The sequence below is a fragment of the Bufo bufo genome, chromosome 1 (assembly GCF_905171765.1).
Source record: "Bufo bufo chromosome 1, aBufBuf1.1, whole genome shotgun sequence".
Taxonomy (NCBI): domain Eukaryota; kingdom Metazoa; phylum Chordata; class Amphibia; order Anura; family Bufonidae; genus Bufo; species Bufo bufo.
This window is the reverse complement of record NC_053389.1, coordinates 296,345,908-296,369,611: the sequence shown is the minus strand read 5'-3', so window position 1 is coordinate 296,369,611 and position 23,704 is coordinate 296,345,908. Positions and strand designations below refer to the sequence as shown.

The following is a 23,704-nucleotide window of genomic DNA, read 5'->3' as shown; positions in this document are numbered from 1 at the left end:
ATTCAGGAATGATAGGAGAGGGCAGAATTTAGTGAAAGGAAGACTGATTTGTAATGAGTTACACCAATTAAGTTGAGAATCTTTGCATTACCCTTTCAACAGTAAGGCTACTTTCACACTAGCAAATCGTATACAAACGGATATCCTTGTTTTCCTGATCCCTTAGACTCATCCGGTGAAATACCAGATCTGTATCATCCGGAATAACGGATCCGGTATTAAAAAATTTTCAAAGATCAAAGGCGAAAATCGCTTCTCCTATATACCAGCGCATGCGCAGACCTGAAAACCGGATCCGGCGATGCGGCAATTTCAAGAACAAGATCCGACATTAATACATCTCTATGGAAATTAATGCCGGATTCCGCAAGTGCTGTATTGTTCCGGGATTTTGTCCGGAAAAAAAAACGCAGCATGCTGCAGTATTTTGTCTGGTCAAATACCGTAAAAGGGATGGAACGGAAGACATCCTGATGCATACTGAACGGATTGCTTTCCATTCAGAATGCATTAGGACAAAACTGATGCGTTTTTTCCGGTATTGAGACCCTTTAACGGATTTCAATACCGGAAAAGAATAACGCTAGTGTGAAAGTACCCTAATATAGTCATATATAATAGCTTTGATAATTCATGTTTAATATTGCTTTTCTGTTATAGGAGGACTCTGTTAAACAGATTGTGATCTACTGCAAAGAGCAGCGTCTATTTCAAGAACTTCACCCATCAATTCATAAATGTTTTGAGGACTGCGCTATTGAAGCAGTGCATTCTGCTTGTCAGGTACGTAATTGTTGACAAGAGGGGCATTCTGTGAAAAAAAATAATCTGCAGATTTGATTTTACCCATTACAATACACACTGTGTAGGCTGCAATTTCTCCACACAATTTAACAAATTTCAATTTGTTTACAAAATCCCATTGACTTGCCTTAACTGAACTTCACCAAAAATGTTTCACATGTAAACATACAAAAAAGCTGAGCAGATTGATATATATTTTTGTGGGAAAAGATTCAGTAAATACCTATAATTTATACATTTATATATTTGCTTTTTTTGCCTCCTATGAATACAGCTACATTAGGGAGAAGTTATCAGTGACTGACAGCTATGTCTTATGCAGACTTATGCACACAATGCTGTCAATCACGGATAACCCCTCCCTCCTGTACCAATAGCTCTTCACAGGAAGTGAAAAAGGCAGAGATATAAATGTATAAATGACAGGTTTTACTGAATGTTTTCCAACAAAAATATATATCAATTATCTTAGCTTGTGACATGCTGCCTGCAGATTGCATTTCATTTTATCATGGCAGGTCCTAAAGAAGTTGTTTAGTTCTGAATTACACAGACGACCGATTTTGAAAAGGGAAATGTATAATCCTTAACCCCTTCGCTACCAGCACTGTACATGTACGGCGCTGGAGCAATGGGCAAACATGGCGCCCGCTCGTGCGTGCAGCAGGCGTCATGGCCAGCGGGTCTCCACTGTTGTAAACAGCAGAGATCCACCGCTAGTGACTGCAATCTGCAATAATGTCAGTCGCGGTCATTAAAGCCTTTAAATGCAGTGATCAAGTGGGATCACGGCATCTAAAGGGTGATAAACTTATTGGCATCCTCTGCGGCCAATGAAAATGCCAGTAATTGAATTCAATGCCCTAGGTCTCACTGAAGAGACCAAGTGTATTGAAGCTGCAATTATTTTTGCCCAGCAGGTGGCAGGCCAACATAAGAAATGAGCAATTTTAAGCAATAAATAGATGTAAAAAAATCCATGATTGTTCAGAATTTTTTTTTAAATTGGATTTTGTAGGCTCAAATACTAGCTACAAACTTATAACAAAAAAGTAAAAAAAAAACTTTAAAAATATATAAAAAAATAAGAAAATATATAAACATTTAAATCAACCCCCTTTCCGTAGAATAAAGAAATAAATCCATAAATAACAAAAAATCTAAACATCATAGGTATCACAGCGACTGAAAATGCCCGTACTATTAAAATATTAAAATATTTTTCCAATATGGCAAAAGAAAAGTTATAAAATGTGATCAAAACATCACACACACTCCAAAATGGTATTAATAAAAAAAACTACAGATTGTCCCGCGAAAAATAGGGCCCCACACAGATCAGTAGATATAACTATAAAAAAGTTATGGGGGTCAGAATATGTTGATGTATAAAAGAAAAAAAAATGTATTTTTACACTATATAAGACATAAAAACCTATAAATATGTAGTATCATTGTAATCATACTGACCCAGAGAATTAAGGGCACAAGTCAGTTTTGCCGCAAACGGAATGCCGTGGGAACAAAACCCGTAAAACTGTGGAGGAATTGCGTTTTTTTTCCAATTCCACCCCGTTTTGATTTTTTTTTTCCCCCGCTTCCCACTACATTGTATGCCATATTAAATGGCAAAAAAGGCAAAAAGATATGGCTCAAGGAAGATAGGGAAGAAAAATGAAAACAAAAAAACCTCCGGAATCCTAAGGATTAACCCCTTAAAGGGCTTCTGTCACCCCACTAAAGTCTTTTTTTTTTTTGGGCTAGTTAAATTACTTATATTGCGATATATGAAAATATAATGGTCTTACTTACTTTGATTCAGCAGTTTCTTCTAAAAACGAAGTTTTATAATATGTAAATTAGGTCTCTACCAGCAAGTAGGGCGGCTACTTGCTGGTAGCAGCTGCAGAAAACCGCCCCCTCGTCGTGTTGATTGACAGGGCCAGCCGGGATCTCCTCCTCCGGCCAGCCCTGTCGGCATTTCAAAAATCGCGCGCCTGTGTTCAATCGGCGCAGGCGCTCTGAGATGAGGAGGCTCGCCTCCTCAGAACTCCCTCAGTGCGCCTGCGCTGATGACGTCTTCTATTTCGGTGATGTCATCGGCGCAGGCGCACTGAGGGAGTTCTGAGGGGGCGAGCCTCCTCATCTCAGAGCGCCTGCGCCGAATGAACACAGGCGCGCGATTTTTGAAATGCCGACAGGGCTGGCCGGAGGAGGAGATCCCGGCTGGCCCTGTCAATCAACACGACGAGGAGGCGGTTTTCTGCAGCTGCTACCAGCAAGTAGCCGCCCTACTTGCTGGTAGAGACCGAATTTACATATTATAAAACTTCGTTTTTAGAAGAAACTGCTGAATCAAAGTAAGACCATTATATTTTCATATATCGCAATATAAGTAATTTAACTAGCCCAAAAAAAAAAAATGACTTTAGTAGGGTGACAGACGCCCTTTAAGGAGCCCAATTTCACCTTAAGGACTTGTCCATTTTTTGCAAATCTGACCAGTGTCACTTTAAGTGCTGATAACTTTAAAACGCTTTGACTTATCCAGGCCATTCTTGTTTTTTAGTCACATATTGTACTTCATGGCACTGGTAAAATGAAGTCTAAAAAATTCATTTTTATTTATAAAAAAATAGCAAATTTTCCTTTTTTTTTTTTTTATTGCACATTTCCAAGTTTCAATTTCTCTACTTCTATAATACATAGTAATACTTCCAAAAATAGTTATTACTTTACATTCCCCATATGTCTACTTCATGTTTGGATAATTTTGGGAATGATATTTAATTTTTTGGGGAGGTTACAAGGCTTAGAAGTTTAGAAGCAAATCATGAAATTTTTCTGAAATTTTTAAAAACCCAATTTTTAGGGACCAGTTCAGGTCTGAAGTCACTTTGCGAGGCTTACATAATAGAAACCACCCAAAAAATGACCCCATTCTATAAACTACACCCCTCAAGGTATTCAAAACTGATTTTACAAACGTCGTTAACCCTTTAGGTATTCCACAAGAATTAATGGAAAATAGAGATACAATTTCAAAATTTCACTTTTTTGGCAGATTTTCCATTTTAATAATTTTTTTCCAGTTACAAAGCAAGGGTTAACAGCCAAAACAAACTTAATATTTATGGCCCTGATTCTGTAGTTAACAGAAACACCCCATATGTGGTCGTAAACCGCTGTACGGGCACACGGCAAGGCGCAGAAGGAAAGGAATGCCATACAGTTTTTAGAAGGCAGGTTTTGCTGGACTGTTTTTTTTTACACCATGTCCCATTTGAAGCCCCCCTGATGCACCCCTAGAGTAGAAAATCCATAAAAGTGACCCCATCTAAGAAACTACACCCCTCAAGGTATTCAAAACAGATTTTACAAACGTTGTTAACCATTTAGGTGTTCCACAAGAATTAATGGAAAATAAAGATACAATTTCAAAATTTTAATTTTTTGGCAGATTTTCCATTTTAATAATTTTTTTCCAGTTACAAAGCAAGGGTTAACAGCCAAAACAAACTCAATATTTATGGCCCTGATTCTGTAGTTAACAGAAACACCCCATATGTGGTCATAAACTGCTGTATGGGCACACAGCAGGGCGCAGAAGGAAAGGTATGCCATACGGTTTTTGGAAGGCAGGTTTTGCTGGACTGATTTTTTTGACACCATGTCCAATTTGAAGCCCCCCTGATGCACCCCTAGAGTAGAAACTCCATAAAAGTGACCCCATCTAAGAAACTACACCCTCAAGGTAATCAAAACAGATTTTACAAACATCGTTAACCCTTTAGGTGTTCCACAAGAGTTATTGGCAAATGGAGAAGAAATTTCAGAATTTCAATTTTTTGCCAAGTTTTCCATTTTAATCCATTTTTCCTAGTAACAAAGCAAGGGATAACAGCCAAACAAAACTCAATATTTATGGCCCTGATTCTGTAGTTTACAGAAACACCCCATATATGGTCGTAAACTGCTGTACGGGCACACAGAAGGGCGCAGAAGGAAAGGAATGCCATACGGTTTTTGGAAGGCAGATTTTGCTGGACTGATTTTTTTGTCACCATGTCCCATTTGAAGCCCCCCTGATGCACCCTTAGAGTAGAAACTCCAAAAAAGTGACCCCATTTTAGAAACTACGGGATAGGGTGGCAGTATTGTTGGTACTAGTTTAGGGTACATATGATTTTTGGTTGCTCTATATTACACTTTTTGTGAGGCAAGGTAACAAGAAATAGCTGTTTTGGCACCGTTTTTATTTTTAGTTATTTACAACATTCATCTGACAGGTTAGATCATGTAATATTTATATAGACCAGGTTGTCACGGATGCGGCGATACCTAATATGTATACTTATTTTTTTATTTATGTTTTACACAATGATTTCTTTTTTGAAACAAAAAAAATCATGTTTTAGTGTTTCCATAGTCTGAGAGCCATAATTCTTTCAGTTTTTGGGCGATTACCTTGGGTAGGGTATGATTTTTGCAGGATAAGATGACGGTTTTATTAGCACTATTTTGGTGTGTGTGTGACTTTTTGATCGCTTGCTATTACACTTTTAGTGATGTAAGGTGACAAAAAATGGCTTTTTTTACACCGTTTTTATTTTTATTTTTTTGCGGTATTCACCTCAGGGGTTAGGTCATGTGATATTTTATAGAGCAAGTTATTACAGATGCTGCGATACCTAATATGTATACTTTTTTTATTTATGTAAGTTTTACACAATTATTTCATTTTTGAAGCAAAAAAAAACATGTTTTAGTGTTTCCATAGTCTGAGAGCTATAATATTTTCAGTTTTTGGGCGATTACCTTGGGTAGGGTATGATTTTTGCGGGATGAGATGACGGTTTTATTGGCACTATTTTGGGGTGCGTGTGACTTTTGGATCGCTTGCTATTACACTTTTTGTGATGAAAGGTGACAAAAAATGGTTTATTTAGCACAGTTTTTATTTAATTTTTTTTTACGGTGTTCATCTGAGGGGTTAGGTCATGTGATATTTTTATAGAGCCGATCGATACGAATGTGGTGATACCTAATATGTATACTTTTTTTTATTTATGTAAGTTTTACACAATAATATCATTTTTGAAACAAAAAAAAAATCATGTTTTAGTGTCTCCGTATTCTGAGACCCATAGTTTTTTCAGTTTTTGGGCAATTGTCTCAGGTAGGGGCTCATTTTTTGCAGGGATAAGGTGATGGTTAGATTGGTACTATTTTGGTGGGCAAACGCCTTTTTGATCGCTTGCGGTTGTACTTTTTGTGATGTAAGGTGACAAAAAAAATGTTTATTTAGCACAGTTTTTATTTTTTATTTTTTACGGTGTTCATCTGAGGGGTTAAGTCATGTGATATGTTTATAGAGCCGGTCGATATGGAAACAGCGATACCTAATATGTATACTCCCCCCCCCCCCCTTTATTTTTTACCAATTTTTTTTTACTTTATTTGGGGAAAATGACATTTTTGTTTATTTTTTGGGGTAAAACTTTATTTTTTCAACTTTTTTTTCACTTTATTTTTTGTCCCACTTTGGGACTTGAACTTTTGGGGGTCTAATCCTTTACAATGCATTCCAATACTTCTGTATTGGAATGCATTGGCTGTATGAGTAATACTCTGTGTATGACTCATACAGCTTCCGGCCTGTGAGATCAAGGGGGCTGGATCTCACAGGCTCGTCCCCGGAAGGCAGCGCGATTCCTTCCTTAGGCATCGCGCTGCCTTTTATGCCATCGGGTCCCCCCTACAGCCGCATGGGGACCCGATGGCACCGCCACACGCCGCCGCAAACCGCAGGTAAAGCCGCAAACCGCAGGTCTGAATTGACCTGCGGTTTGCGGCGATCGCCGACACGGGGGGGTCACGGGACCCCCCCGGAGTTGTGACAGGATGCCCGCTGAATGATTTCAGCGGACATCCTGTTCCTATTAACCCCAGCTGCGCCGCAATTTAGTTTTAAAGTTATGAAGTACCGGTACATCATGGGCCCTTAAGGACTCAAGGGAAACATGCCGTACCGGTACGTCATAAGTCCTTAAGGGGTTAAAGCATACCTGAGTTTTCAAAAAATGTTTTCATAATGGCTGTGATTCACTGAAGAATCATAACTGCGAAGAAGCAGGTCTTTTTTGGGCTTCCCTAATGTCTTCATCAGCCATATTATTCCATGTTTAACTTGCAAAGCTAGATGCATTTCTCTAATAAGCAGGGGGTGTCTTCCTCTTGTGCAGTCTGCAGTGACTGTGTGCAGTGACCTCACTTCCCACTGTGTTTGCCTTCTTCTAGGGAGTTCAGAAAGCTTATAAGGAGGGGGAGGTCAGACTTACAGACACACAGGAGCTTCACTGCTCTTTAGAAGCAGTGTAGAGGCAGTACTATCAGACCCAAGCGCTCAGCTAGTTCTGGCACGCTCCCTTTTCCTGTGGACAGTCTTCTATGTCTCTGTTACTAGAGACAGATCTAGCCTAACAGGCAGTGAACTGCAAGTTAGGTGGAAGTGAGACCCCTAGTGGCCATGACTTTATAGCTTTTTTCAGATGGATGCAGGCAAAATTTTTAAATGAAGTGATTTAGAAATGTGCTAATTACACCATTCTCTATTAAATGAAACTACATTGAAAGTACATTGACTCTTATTATTTAGTGTAGCTAAAAATTCTATCAATTTTTTTAAACTGTTAAAAATACCCTAATAGTTTTTGTAATATATTTTATTTATTGGTTTTGTTTTTCTGTCAAAACAGACACTCTGAAGAAGCCATGTATGCAATGTAAAGATTCTTATTGCTACAGTATGCGCTGTATACGCGGGATACGCTACACCAATGTTCTGTGGAAGGCTTTAGCAGAGTGAGGACAGGCAGGAACAGCTGTTTGTGCTCTTGCCAGTACTGTGCTCAATGCAGCACATACTGTAGCAATCAGAATCCGTACACCACATACATGGTTACAATGTACGGATTCTGTATGTGCTGTATGTGGTCCTGCTGGATTCCCTGTACATGACCACTCTATAGTGGTCACTATTTTGAATGTCTTTTATGCAAAAATACAGTAGTCTAAATGTATTCTTCAAAGGGCTTCTGTCAGCAGAGTTCTACCTATGACACTGGCTGACCTGTTACATGTGCGCTTGGCAGCTGAAGCCATCTGTGTTGGTCCAGTGTTCATGTGTTCCTGCACTGCTTGGAAAAATGAGGTTTTACTATATGTAAATGATCCTCTAGGAGCAACAGGGACATTGCTCTTTTCTCCTAGAGGCTCATTTGCATATAATAAAACCTCATTTTTCTCAGCAATGTGGACACAGATGAACACGGGACCAACACAGATGCCTTTAGCTGCCAAGCGCACATGTAACAGGTCAGCCAGTGTCATAGGTACAAATCTGCTGACAGATGCTCTTTAATGAATGTGTTACAAAGTTTATGCAAATATTAAGTTCTTGCAATGTGCAGAAAGGTCTGAATGATTGGATTGTCCAATAAGTGACATGCAGGGACAGAACAACTGGCGTGAACATATATTCTCAACTTATATACAGTACACACAGTCACTGGTGTATTCACCTACGTTAGGTGAATCTGCCACATTTGTTGGGATCAGACAATTGCCAGTGCAGCATCTGTGTAGAATATTGCAGTTACAGCCCATTCATTTGAATCTAATGGAGTTGCAATACCCTGCACCAATGCTACAAAGTAAACAGCTTGCAGGCGAAGAGGCCACAGCACTCACACTGCCGCTAGTGCTTCTTCGCGCAGCTGATCAGTGTGATTACCAAGAGTCGGACCCGCACTGATCAGATATTGTTGAATCATCATGAGAATAGGCCATCAGTACCCTGATCCTGGAAAACCTCTATAACCCTGGTACATTATACAATGTGGTTGTCTTCACTGTTTGTTTTTTCTCAACTTTCTTTTATAGTCAGAGAATAATATTCTCCGTCAGTTGGATACATATAACTTGGCAAATTTTGAGCACTTGGTGTCCAGTGTTATACTGAATTCTTGGCCAAAAGATGACCATGGAAAATGTGTACAAGACAATGATAGAATTCTACAGCACTTGTTACAGTGGGATGATGCTACATATATATTTAAACTTTATGGTAAGTTTTGGGGTTTTGTTTTTATTGCTAGCCACCGTAAGCCCCTCCACCTTGTATACTACTTTCTTTACTAGCTCCTCTAGTGCCATCTTTGCTCCACCTTGTCTTCCTACTTATTTTACCTGCTTCATATTACCCATAAATTATACACCCCAACTACATTTAAACACCTATCAAACATGGGTTGCAGTGACCCTCCTTATGACCGAATTCCCCACATTCGTCACTTTTTAGTAGCTGTTGTAATGGGACAAATCACTGTGTGAAAGTGACTGGCAGGGGGCATTCACTTGCACTGCACTGTACTTGTTCTGGATTTTTAGTATGGAATCCACACTGAAAATTAGGAACAAATACATCGAATTTTCACTATAGGGTATTGGTATTTGGGGGGCACTGACACTTTATCTGTATGGGGCCTAGGAATTTCAGATTTTGGCTTGGGAATGTGTTACTATACTGCAGTCCTACATCATTATCATTTTGCATTATCCTTTTTATCACTTTTATTAGTAGTATTAAACTACTATTTGATGCACTGATGAGAACAGGGACCAACTATAAAGCAGAACAGAAAGTAGATAGATAAATTAGTATTTTGCGGTCAGCAAAAAATAAATCCGCAAAGAACACGGCTGACGTCCGTGTGCATTCCGTATTTTGCGGAACGGAACAGCTGGCCCCTAAGAGAACAGTACTATCCTTGTCCGTAATGCGGACAATGATAGGACATGTTCTATTTTTTTGCGGAGCGGACATACAGAAACGGAACTGAGTAACTTCAATTTTTTGGGCGGACCCATTGAAATGAATGGTTCCGCATATGGTCCGCAAAACAAACGGAACAGACACGGAAAGAAAAAACGTTTTTGTGCATGAGCCCTTAGGATAACTGGCACAAAAGATGGGGAGAGGGTCATACAGAAACAGGATGTGAACTGTATCTTACAATGCAGAATGCAAATTGGGCAGTGTTACTGTGTTAGGCTCTGTTCACACGTCCATCAAGAGATTCCAATTTGAGAGGAAGAATAGCTTAGCAGGCAGTGGTGTTCTTCCCATCAAAATAACAAACACTTTGTGGAACCTGACTGATCCCATTATAAGTCAGTTGGGTCCACCAGGTGCCTAATGGTGTCCGTCATATGACATATCTGTCACTTTGGAAGAGAAAAATGGATGGCTTGAACAGAGCCTTAATATTATTAGAATAGTGAGGTCTCGCTCGCTGTTTGGTGGGCCTAGGCAGCAATACAAAGTACAGCAACTATACAGTGTAAGGTGCTGTGCTTGGTATGCGGTGAGGAGGCCACTTCAAACAGCTGCTCAGCGGGAACCGTACCCCAACCAGTCCAGAGCATGCAGATGCAGCTTAGCTAAACTTGATGGTTAATTTATCATGTAGGGAAAGTTATACAAGCCACATACTAATATATTGTTGTCTGGTGGCCGGGACCTTGGGAGCTCACATAGGCTAGTGCTTTTTCATATTGCTTCCTTTGCTGGCTGGATGCAGTCCATCAGTGGTGGTCGTGCTTGCACACTATAGGAGAAAGCGTCAGCCTCTCTGGTGGCCGGGACCGTGGGAGCTCACATAGGCTAGTGCTTTTTCATATTGCTTCCTTTGCTGGCTGGATGCAGTCCATCAGTGGTGGTCGTGCTTGCACACTATAGGAGAAAGCGTCAGCCTCTGGTGGCCGGGACCGTGGGAGCACACATAGGCTAGTGTTTTATATTGTGCAAGCACGACCACCACTGATGGATTGCAGGGTGGTCTGTAACCATGGAAACGAGCAGTGTAAAATGTGAAGGAAAAATGAATCCAGCCAGCAAAGGAGGTAATATGGACAATCACAATACATTAGTAAGTGCCTTGTATTAACTTTCTCTACATGATAACGGCCTCTTACTGAAGTGAGACAACCCCTTTAAGTAAAGAATGTCAAGAAAAAGTTAACTCCATTTTCAATGGATTTTAAAGGCTTTTGTCACGAGATAACCGAGATTACACTGTGACATGTGTTATCAGAGTCCTTTTTTGTTTGGTTTTGTAGGAACAGACTCTAGAATCATTGAGCATATTAATGAGGAAATTCAGGAGCTGGTGGCCATCTCAGACTCTGTGTTTCTAGAAGCCAGAAAAAGTGTCATCGATGGAACTGTGCCGATTAAACATTTGGAATATATTTTGAAGAGCAAAAAAAAGTTTCTGGACATTTGTAGACTTAGTAAGTTCATTGATCCAAACTACTAAAATTTAGAGAATGCCAATAGCAACTTAATATAATTGACTGATTTTTGTTTTTTAGAAGCAGAAAAAAGAGAGAACATCTCGGTGGCTGACATCAGACAAGTGCTGGAGTGGAGGGGGAAAGAGTTAAAAACTATAAAGACAGAACGGGAGTGGGTGGGCAGTCTCCTAAACATGATCAACAGAATTGCTCGGAGTGTAAAAGGTAATGCTTACGGTAGATAGATGAGTCAAAAATATTAGATCTGGTCATTTATTTATTGAAACAAATGATCCAATATCACATGTCTGTGTGTGGCAAAAGAGTGTGAACCTTTAGGATTAGCAGATAATTTTAGGGTGAAATAAGAGTGAGATGTTTTCAATGGGATGACAATCGAGTAATGTCGGACTGGGGTGCCAGGTGCCCACCAGTAGAATTCATTCTGGGGACCTACTGTACAGCTACATGCAAATATTACTTTACCCTACTCACAAATCCCTAAAACTGCATTAATACACATTTACTTTTATTTGTAGCCTGTGCTTCTGACTGTCTTGGAGACCCTGTCAGTATCCTGGCTCTTGCCTTGAACACATGTTCACAGAGCTGCAAGATAACTCATTATGGAGGTCTCCTTAGCAACTTTGACGCTGGACCTGATCATTTAGCCCCTCAGATGCCGCAGATTCCAGCATCTGTGGATCTAGGCACAGGGAGGGTCCTATGCTCATATGTGCCTGTATTGTTGAGAAAAATTATGTTTTAATATATGCAAATGAGCCTCAGGGGCGTTGCAATTACACTTAGAGGCTCAGCTCTCTCTGCAACTGCCACGCCCTCTCCATTTCATTCACAGGACCAGACAGTAAAAAGGCCATCATTCTTGCCGCTGTCAATCAAAGTGGAGAGGGTGTGGCAGCTGCAGAGAGGGCAGAGCCTCTAGGTATAACAACAATGATTCTGCTGCTCCTAGAGGCTCATTTGTATATATTAAAACATCATGTTTCTCAGCAGTGCAGGCACATATGAAAATGGGACCAACACAGATGCCTTCAGCTGCCAAGCGCACATGTAACAGGTCAGCCAGTGTCACAGGTACAAATCTTCAAACTCCCTTTAAACACTTTGGTGTCTGGATTACCCCCTTCCTTATAGCAGCCATACAGTTATGGCGTGCTGATCGGCTGGGTGCAGGAGCTATGCCCGCTCTATCAGCGGCAGGGATCCAGCTGTTCCTGACAGCCGATCCCCTGCTGTATACACCACCATCAGTGAGATTAACCCTTTGTATACCGCGATCAATGCTGACCGCGGCATACACAGAGTTTGTTGAGGGGGGGTGGGATCCCTCTCGGACTCTATCGGGTCCCCGCACTGCAGTGACAGGGACCTGATGACTGGGAAGCCATACTGATGTCTTCCACAGGCATCGGGGCTTACCTCCTACAGAAGCCTGTGAGACCCAACCCCCGTTCACCGTTCATTAAAAAAAAATTTTTTTAATAGTTCAGACATTTTCAGACGCGGCGATATCTAATATGTTTATTTTATTGTTTATATATATGTTATATGTGAAAGGGGTGTGATTTAAATTGTAATATATTGGTGTTTTTTTTTTTTTTTTTACTATTAGCCCCCTTAGGGGCCTAGTACATGGGATATTTTGATCCCCTCTCCTATCTCCCTAATAGATCACTATTAGGGTGAATAGGATTTTCACACTCTCCATTCTGAGCTATGCAATGGCAGGCCTGGATCGCTTCAGCAGCATCTAGGCTGCCATGGCAACTGATCGGAGCCCCGCGATTTCACTGCTGGGTTAAACCTGTCCGTTGGTTTTTTTTTTTCAGATGAAACTTTTAAATCTACAAATCTTTATTTAAAAAAAGAGAGGACCTTTCACTGGTCCTGACATTACAATATTAGCACCTGGCAGTTTAGGGCATGACCAGTAGATGTCCGTGCTGTAATTTTTTTTTCAGATCAGCTGCTCCGTTGGGGCACCTCGAAGCCAGGGAGAAAAAACAGCTCACCTTCTCCCTGGGCTGTGACACGCTGTGATTGGGCAGCTCACAGCCAGGTAGAAGGAGACGCCCCTTGAGAAAGGGGCTGTCTCCTCCTCCCTGTACTGATGTTATTAATTAGCATACAAGGCAGAAAAAGAGAATGAGGGGCACAGCGCCCCAATGGAGCAGCCAATCTGATTATGCCCTACACTGCCAGGTACTAATAGTGTTATGTCAGGACCAATGAAAGGTCCTCTTTAACAACATTTTAGAAACTTATACATTAGGATAGATAACCACAAAATTGCATACTTTTGTGTACGTTTTTTTTTTTTTTACTGTATGTCTAAACATATACAGCAAAAATGAGACATGAATTACACACAATGGTGTATAAATTGTCCGGGAGGAGGATACTTGGATATGTCAAGAAACTTTGATAAACTTTCTAAGCTAGTTTCTGTTAATTTTGAGTTCAATGTACTGAAATTGAATTGTTGTCCCTAATTTTTGAATCGTGTTACAAGATTTAATGCCTACAGAGAGATATAAAGTCCAATGGCTAATATTGCATATATAATCACAAATGCGATTCATTTCTTCTTCTCTCTCATTATTTAATATAATCACAAATTGTTTCCTGTAACTTATTGCCTTTTCTGAAGTATGTCGGTTGTTCAGAATGTAATAGAAGAAGTGTTTTAGCTTTACCTACTGTTTTCTTTTCCTTAATTTGCAGTAAATGTTTCTGAGGTTCGGAGGAAATATTCAGCAAATCTGGAACCCCAAAAACTGAATGATTTAACCCCTGTAAAGATTCTTGGTGAAAGTATCCAAGGAGACTCTGTGTCCTACTACCAACTGTCTTCTGACCTAATGGACATGGCTCACTATGTACATACTTTAACAAACAGTCACGTTTTCATTACTTGCTGGGGACAACAAGGGCACTTACTTGCAAACAGCATTGAAGATTCATTCGAAAGTCAGGTCAGTGACAAAAGTCAAGATGAAGAAGATGTGGAAATAACATTAGTGGAATTAAAGGATAGACTCTTTACCCCCTGCCTTGAACATTGTAAAATCATTTATGAAAATTTAAAGACGGGAGAAATCACGTTTGAAGTTGCTGATGACTTTTTGGAGGATTTCAGAAATAGATCTGAACAGTTAAAAGAAGAATTTCGAGCCTTGTGTTGTTTGGGAGATAAGGACAGTGGTCGATGGATCTCTAAACGTGTGATGCAGATTAAGCAGTATCACCAGCTTGACGTAGCGTTCCGTTCAGCAAAAGTCATATATGACGTGAAATGTTTGCTGAACCTATCTGGAAATTTTCAAACCTTAACAACACTGCAGGAATTTGTAAGTATTGTTTAATCACGAATTACAGTAAGAAATATGCTTGTCTGTTTACTTTCATTAGTACAATGAATGAGTACAGTATATATCACATTTACTTACCAGTCAGAAATCAGTATTACACTGATGGGCATAATACACTGAAGTATTGCATTGTATTATCAAGAGATTGCATGGCCGAGTCCCTATTAGCTAAGAAATAAAAGTTAAAAAAAAAAGCTCAAAAAAAACCCCACCAAAACCTTTCTTCTTTTAAAAGGGTTTTCCTTATTATCTGAAATCTTCCCTAATTCCCCTAAATGTGATAAAAGAACATATAATTACCACGTAGACCTCCACCATTCCAGTGCTACTGCTCCAGTCCTTGCCTGTCCTGTTTACAGGCAGTAGTGACGTAGCTGTATTAAGCAAATGGTATTGGGTATCTGGTATGACTAATATCACTACATCAGTAACATCCTGAACTATACAATGATCATGTTATTTAACCTACACGGTGAACACAATTGCTGTTTTTGTTCATTACACCCCTCAAAAGGACAGAAAGCAATGTAAAGTTGTATGCATAGTTGCCAACAGTCCCGAATTTGCAGGGACTGCATCTACATTTCAGAGACAGTTCCAGGAAATGTGTATTGTTCTGAGACAAAAATGGGTGGGTCTTGTGTAAGCTCCACCCATAAGTGGGTGCTCCACGATGTTTTAAGGCATCCCTAGAACATGGCTTACATGCCCTAAATTTACCAACTAAGGCTACTTTCACATTAGCGTTTTTAATTCCGCTATTGAGATCCGCCATAGGATCTCAATAGCGGAAGAAAACGCTTCAGTTTTGTCCCCATTTATTGTCAATAGGGACAAAACTGAACGAAATGCTCCAAAATGCATTCCGTTCTGTTTGGTTGTGTCCCCATCGCGGACAGTATAAAGCTGCAAGCAGCGTTTTTCTGTCTGCAATGTGGTGGGGAGCAAGACGGATCTGTCATGACACACAATGTAAGGCAATGGGTACGGATCCGTTTTCTCTGACACAATAGAATACGGATCCGTCCCCCATTGACTTTCAATGGAGTTCAAGACGTATCCGTAATGGCTATAGAAGACATAATATAACCGGATCCGTTCATGACGGATGCATGCGGTTGTATTATTGCAGGGGTGGCCAACCCGCGGTTCGCGAGCCGCATGCGGCTCCTCGCACCTTCACTTGCAGCTCTCAGAGGAGCGCGCTCTCCTCTACATATGCGGCTCGCAGGGGAGCGGGCCAGGGATGTTGCAGGTATCGAAATATTAGCAGCACAGGGGAGAAGGAAGAAGAATGCAGAGGGGAAGTGGAGGGGAGGGGCTGTGCCCACAGCCACCAATGAAGTTAACTCACTCATTTATTCAAATACAGGAGCCGGGTGCTGGCTGCAAAATCATATAGCCCGCACCCGACCTCTATGAGAGGTAGCTGAGATCCACGGCAGTTAACCCGTAAGGTGCCGCAACTGAGGGGTTAACTGCCGGGGATCGCAGCGTTGTCATAGAGGCCAGGTGTCGGCTATGTGATTCTGCCGGCACCCGCCTCCTGTATCTGTATTAAAGGTTAATTGCCATTGGTGGCGCAGTGCCATCCCCCCCCCCTTAATACGTGGAGGCCCGCGCTCTGACCTGACGCTGTGCACGTCAGGTCACTGTGAAGAGAGCGCCACAGTCTCCAGAGCAGCGGCAGCAGAGGTAGGATGAGCCCCCTACACAGTTTTATTTTATTAAAGTACTGATCATGGGGGTCTTATCTGACATGGGGCTACTATGAGCTCAGATAAGACCCCCAAATCCTCATCAGACCCACTAAATTTGCCTCCCCAGTGCTCACATAAGACACCAAAAATCAGACATCCCATGCTCACATCTCCCCTATGTCAAATCACCCCCCCACACATGATTTCAGAATGGGGGTGGGGGAGTCATCTGAGCATGGGGCATCATCTGAGCATGGGCGGTCATCATCTGAGCATGGGGCGGTCATCTGAGCATAGAGCGGTCATTTGAGCATGGGGCGGTCATCTGAGCATGGGGCGGTCATCTGAGTGCAGTAAGCCGGATTGGAATAATGCACTCTGACGCTATAATATGCAGTGACTGGGTCAGGTGTAAATGATAGTTAGTAGTTTTTGTTTGTGACGCCAATTGCAGCGTGCGCAGAGTACAGTCTCAGGGCCCTTTAAGGTGTTGCAACTCACGTACCAGGTGAGGAATGCCAGAGTGGTGTAATGTCTCTGTGTGGTAGTAGTGTCAACGGTGTCTCCTACCTTGGTATGGCTGGACTCCTGGATCCTGGCTCACTTGCAATAAATGAGTGTGTTGCTAGTAGGAGTAATTGAGGAATTTGGCAGCAATGAATGAGATCCAGACTTGGAATATAATTCGAACTGGTCTTTACTGGAAGCAGCATTAATGCATATGAGATACAGCAATAGTCTTTGGTCCCAGCAGGTATTGGCAATGTATGGCAGGAATCTGTCTTCTACTTCTATCATGTGCTCTCTTGCAGGATAAGTCGTCTGCTTGTGGCTCTGTAATATGGCAGGAATCTATATCTTCTGCTCTGTCTATCTTCTGCTGTATTGGGGACTGACTAGCTGAGGAGGAATTTGGCTTCTCCTGGTCTCTGGACGGTACTCACAGTTATGCTCACAGGGTATGGTTCTTTCTGGAGTTCTGGAGGTGGCTGCTTGCTTGTCACCAGCTGAGGCTGAAGGGCTCAGACTGGGAATGGTGATCTTTGGTCTCAGCCGAGACTAGATCCTGGTTTGGGATCCCTAGAACTGGGAGCTCCTACCAGCACAGCCTTCCCCTAGCCGGGGTGGCTGGCACACTAACACTAACTTCCTTTCCTCCCCATGAGGCAGGATATGGGAACAAAAAGGGGGGAGCTCAAAGAGGGGGGAGCTAAACTGGAATGAACTATTCCAGTCTAGATATGCTAAACTGAACTAAGTTCCTGCTGAAACATTGAAATTACAGCAATATATGATTTACAAGGCTTTCAATGCACATTAGTGAGGAATATTAAATAAAATCACATTAGATGACAAGGCACATGTTACCAACAAATAGTAGCGGGGAAAAAGAGTTTAGTAACATAACTCTGGGATGTTACATGAGCATGGGCGGTCATCTGAGCATGGGCGGTCATCTGAGCATGGGCGGTCATCTGAGCATGGGGCAGTCATCTGAGCATGGGGCAGTCATCTGAGCATGGGGCAGTCATCTGAGCATGGGCGGTCATCTAAGCATAAGGCGGTCATCTGAGCATAAGGCCTCTTTCACACGGGCGTTGCGGGAAAAGGTGCGGGTGTGTTGCGGGAACATGCATGATTTTTCCGCGCGAGTGCAAAACATTGTAATGCGTTTTGCACGCGCGTGAGAAAAATCGGCATGTTTGGTACCATGGTGATGGATCATGTGATGACCGGAGTGACGTCACCACAGGTTCTTTTTCTGCACAGCAAAGAAGAAGACAGAAGAAACATAGAATGTGTCGGCAGATAAGAACCATTTGGCCCATCTAGTCTGCCCAATATACTGAATACTATGGATAGCCCCCGGCCCTATCTTATATGAAGGATGGCCTTATGCCTATCCCATGCATGCTTAAACCCCTTCACTGTATTTGCAGCTACCACTTCTGCAGGAAGGCTATTCCATGCATCCACTACTCTCTCAGTAAAGTAATACTTACTTATATTACTTTTAAACCTTTGCCCATCAAATTTAAAACTGTGTCCTCTTGTGGTAGCCGGGCTGCGCGATCAAGTGGATTAAGGTGAGTTAAATTATTATTTATTTATTTTTTAACCCCTCCAGTGCAATTGTACTATGCATTCTGTATTCAGAATGCTATTATTTTCCCTTATAACCATGTTATAAGGGAAAATAATAATGATTGGGTCTCCATCCTAGCAACCGTGCATGAAAATCGCACCGCATCCGCACTTGCTTGCGGATGCTTGCGATTTTCATGCAGCCCCATTCACTTCTATGGGGCCTGCGTTGCGTGAAAAACGCACAAAATAGAGCTTGCTGCAATTTTCACGCAACGCACAAGTGATGCGTGAAAATCACCGCTCATGTGAACAGCCCCATAGAAATGAATGGGTCCTGATTCAGTGTGGGTGCAATGCGTTCAACTCACGCATTGCACCCGCGCAGAAAACTCGCCCGTGTGAAAGGGGCCTAAGGGTGTCATCTGTGCATGGGGTGTTATCTGAGCATGGGCGGTCATCTGAGCATAAGGGTGTCATCTGAGCATGGGGCTGTCAACTGAGCATAAGGCGGTCATCTGTGCATGGGGTGTCATCTGAGAAATCTTGAAACACATTGTGAAAAACAAAGATTACCAGAAGTCTCACTAAAGCTGTCTACACTACAGGTAGGAAAGGTGGTTTAAATGCACTTTTAAATGTTTGATAACTCAATTGCAGTAATACTGTCGTGTGCACGCATATTTGTGTGAACGGATAGCTTGTGGCTCCTGGCAGTCATACGATTTTTTTTTCTGTCTCTTTGTGTCTGTCAGGTTGGCCACCCCTGTATTATTGTAACAGAGGCGTTTTTGCTGATCCATGACGGATCTGCAAAAAACACTAGTGTGAAAGTAGCCTAAATTGTTGGTAAGTACTGTATGTGTATGTACAGTACAGACCAAAAGTTTGGACACACCTTCTCATTTAAAGAGTTTTCTTTATTTTCATGACTATGAAAATTGTAGATTCACACTGAAGGCATCAAAACTATGAATTAACACATGTGGAATTATATACATAACAAACAAGTGTGAAACAACTGAAAATATGTCATATTCTAGGTTCTTCAAAGTAGCCACCTTTTGCTTTGATTACTGCTTTGCACACTCTTGGTATTCTCTTGATGAGCTTCAAGAGGTAGTCCCCTGAAATGGTTTTCACTTCACAGGTGTGCCCTGTCAGGTTTAATAAGTGGGATTTCTTGCCTTATAAATGGGGTTGGGACTATCAGTTGCGTTGAGGAGAAGTCAGGTGGATACACAGCTGATAGTCCTACTGAATAGACTGTTAGAATTTGTATTATGGCAAGAAAAAAGCAGCTAAGTAAAGAAAAACGAGTGGCCATCATTACTTTAAGAAATGAAGGTCAGTCAGTCAGCCGAAAAATTGGGAACACTTTGAAAGTAAGGGCTATTTGACCATAAAGGAGAGTGATGGAGTGCTGCGCCAGATGACCTGGCCTCCACAGTCACCGGACCTGAACCCAATCGAGATGGTTTGGGGTGAGCTGGACCGCAGATTGAAGGCAAAAGGGCCAACAAGTGCTAAGCATCTCTGGGAACTCCTTCAAGACTGTTGGAAGACCATTTCAGGGGACTACCTCTTGAAACTCATCAAGAGAATGCCAAGAGTGTGCAAAGCAGTAATCAAAGCAAAAGGTGGCTACTTTGAAGAACCTAGAATATGACATATTTTCAGTTGTTTCACACTTGTTTGTTATGTATATAATTCCACATGTGTTAATTCATAGTTTTGATGCCTTCATAGTCATGAAAATAAAGAAAACTCTTTGAATGGGAAGGTGTGTCCAAACTTTTGGTCTGTACTGTACCTCAAAATGGTACCACGAAAAATAAGGCTACATTCACACTTATGTTTTTGCTGGATCCGGCAGTGTTCAGCAAAAACGCTTCCGTTACTGATAATACAACCGGCTGCATCCGTTATGAACTGATCCAGTTGTATTATTTTTAACATTGCCAAGACGGGTCCGTCATGAAGTCCATTGAAAGTCAATGGGTGACGGATCCGTTTTCTATTGTGTCAGAGAAAACGGATCCGTCACCATTGACTTGAATTGTGGGTCATGACAGATTCGTCTTGCTCCACATCCCAGGACAGAAAGCAAACCGCAGCTTGCTGCAGTTTGCTCTCCGGCATGAGAACGCAACCAAACGGAACGGAATGCATTTTGGAGCATTCCTTTCTGTCCAGTTACGTTTTATCCCCATTGACAATGAATGGGGACAAAACGGAAGCATTTTTTTCCGTTATTGAGACCCTATGACGGATCTCAATACCGGAAAATATCAACCCTAGTGTGAAAGTAGCCTATAAGAAAGTTTCAGCTCTCAACATATGGTGACACAAAATCAAATGATTTTTTTTTTAAATGATTATTTTTGTGCAAAAGTAGGAAAATATAAAAAAAAACTATATAAATTTTCCCTAATCATGCTTAACCACAGAATCAATGTAAAGGTAATTTAAACTGCACAGTGAACGCTGTAAAAACAAAACCCCAAAAATTGCTGAATGGATGGGGTTTTTTTTTTCATTCCTCTCCCAAAAAAATATTAAAGTTTTCAATAAAATGTATACACTAAAAAATTGTGCCATCAAAAAATACAACTCATCCCGCAAAAAACTTGTACGGCAACAGAAACAAAAAAACAGGTATGACTCGAAGGTCAGGGATGAAGAAATTTTCACATCTTGAAGACAAAAAGTCCTTCAGGGTTAAATCGCCATTGAGACCCATCAAGATTGCCATCATTTTAAGGCCTCATGCACACGACAGTATTTTTTCACGGTCCGCAAAATGGGGTTCCGTTGGTCCGTGATCCATAACCGTTTTTTCGTACGTGGGTCTTCCTTGATTTTTGGAGGATCCACGGACATGAAAAGTGAAAAAAAAAAATAAGTCAAGTTTGCATTGAAAATGATAGGGAAAACGGACACGGATCACGGACACGGATCACGGACGCGGATGACAATCTTGTGTGCATCCGTGATTTTTCACGGCCCCATTGACTTGAATGGGTCCACGAACCGTTGACCGTGAAAAAAATAGGACAGGTCATATTTTTTTCACGGCCAGGAAACACGGATCACGGATGCGGCTGCCAAACGGTGCATTTTCCAATTTTTCTACTGACCCATTGAAAGTCAATGGAGCCGCGAAAATAAACGTAAAACGGAACCACGGACGCGGATGCACACAACGGTCGTGTGCATTAGGTCTAAAGAGGACCTTTCACCAGTTTTTACTTTATAATAGCGATACCTCACACTGTAGCCCATGTTCCCTAGATATCATATCGCTAATTTTTTTCATTATATGCTCCTCCGTTGCGCCGCTGTGCCCCTCGTTCTGTTTAGGCGCCCTTGTATGCTAATTAATAGCATCGTTACAGGAAGGAGGAGACATCAGCTTTTCTCAGTGGGCGTCTCCTTCTACCTGCCTGTGAGCTGTCCAATCACAGCGGAGCGCGTCACAGCCATTGAGAAAAAACAGCTCATCTTCTTCCTGGCTGTGACGCGCTCCGCTGTGATTGGACAGCTCACAGGCAGGTAGAAGGAGATGACCCTTGAGAAACGGAGCCGTCTCCTCCTCCCTGTACCAATGTTATTAATTAGCATACAAGGTGGAAAAAGAGAATAAGGGGCACAGCGGCGGAACTGAGGAGCATATCATGAAAAAAATTAGCGATATCACATCTAGGGAACATGGGCTACAGTGTGAGGTATCACTTTTATAAAGTAAAAACTGGTGAAAGGTCCTCTTTAAAGTCTCCAATGACCTCCCAGTCATACTCATGAATTTTGATTCATATATTGTTTTTTACTGACTTTATGTTGAAAAATGCTAATTCATCTATTTCTCATTGAAAATGGGTACATTTCAAAATATGTACTGTATTCACAGGTGCTGGTGAAAATCTCAATGTTTCAATCTCCGTAATGTGTTTCTGCTGTTACTCTTATGGGTACACCACAGACATGAGATCGTCAGCAGATCTCCCAATCATTCCAACATTCCGTCTATTACTTTATTCATATCCATCAGATATTTTTCCTGTCATAATAATGGACATTTTGACAACATCTTGAAGCCAACAGACCCTGTCATAACTCATTTGGGTCCTTTGGTGTCATTGGTATCTGTCAAAACAATGGACTTCACAAAGGAACCCAACAGACTCAATTATAAGTCAGTGGGTTTGTCAGGCACCAGTAGTATTCTCAGTACAATGGTTCCAGCACTGTGTCATTGAGGCCTCTTGCACACGATGGTATGTCTTTTTCAGTGTTTTGCGGGCCATTTTTCCCGGATCCGTTTTTCAGTATTTTTTTTCAGTACTGTTTCTGGTTCCGTTCCGTTTTTTCGTTTGGTTTACGTTTTTTGCGGCTCGCAAATGGCAACGGAAGCATGGCATATATAATATACAGTAATTACATAGAAAAATTGGGCTGGGCATACAATTTTCAATAGATGGTTCAGTAAAAACGGAATGGATACGGAAGACATACGGATGCATTCCGTATGTGTTCCGTTTTTTTTGCGGACCCATTGACTTGAATAGAGCCACGGAACGGAATGCATACGGAGTACATTAATTATTATTTTTGCGGAACCATTGAAATGAATGGTTTAGTATACGGACCGTATACAGAACGCAAAAAACGGTCCGCAAACAGAAAAAAAAAAATGTTTGTGTGCAAGAGGCCTGATTCTGTTACAAATAGAAACCACTATGCAGATAACATGACTCTGAGACATGATTAAATTATTTGACATGATATTTTTTTACATAATTTTGTGGTGCTGAACATCAAAATGACATTGGATATGCAAGATTAGTTCTTGTTTGGAAGTTACTGGCTGACTGGATCTTATTAGACCTAGATCACCTCTGCAGTGAGATTGTACAAGCGTGTACAACCTCTCTGGGGGCTGTATTCCCCCTGTAACTGGGGCTAATATGTCAGCCCCAGTTACAGGAGAGATCATCAATAAAAAAATATAAAGTTAAATGTCCCCCAAAAGTCACGGGGGAACCTAATGGGGGGCACAGTTTAAAATAACAAAAAAAAAGTAAAAAACTCTACAATGAAGCTTCTAGCTAGGCCCCTGGCGACCATAACCCATACATCAAAATATATCAAAATTACTGTTATGGAACGGGAAAATAATAAACTGAACAAATAATAATAATAAATAAAACAAATGTCAATAACAGACGATTTTCCTTAAATTTTTTTTACATAAAAAAAAATAAAAAAAATAAAATAAAGAAGGCAAAAGTAAAATCCTATGTGTCACCAAAAAAGCACAGATATGATTTACATAACTGAATGGAAAAAAGGTGATGGGCA

General features: G+C 41.2%; 1 protein-coding gene across 1 annotated transcript in view; it reads left to right on the top strand.

The window, feature by feature from the left end:
- The window catches only part of LOC121005804 (E3 ubiquitin-protein ligase RNF213-like), a 407,639-nt gene that overhangs the window by 351,331 nt on the left and 32,604 nt on the right, over positions 1–23,704 (top strand). The window contains exons 15-19 of the mRNA XM_040438594.1: positions 661–783; positions 8,749–8,932; positions 10,987–11,160; positions 11,242–11,388; positions 13,912–14,537. Of these exons, the coding sequence (XP_040294528.1) occupies positions 661–783; positions 8,749–8,932; positions 10,987–11,160; positions 11,242–11,388; positions 13,912–14,537 (1,254 nt within the window). The remainder of the gene's footprint in view (positions 1–660; positions 784–8,748; positions 8,933–10,986; positions 11,161–11,241; positions 11,389–13,911; positions 14,538–23,704) is intronic.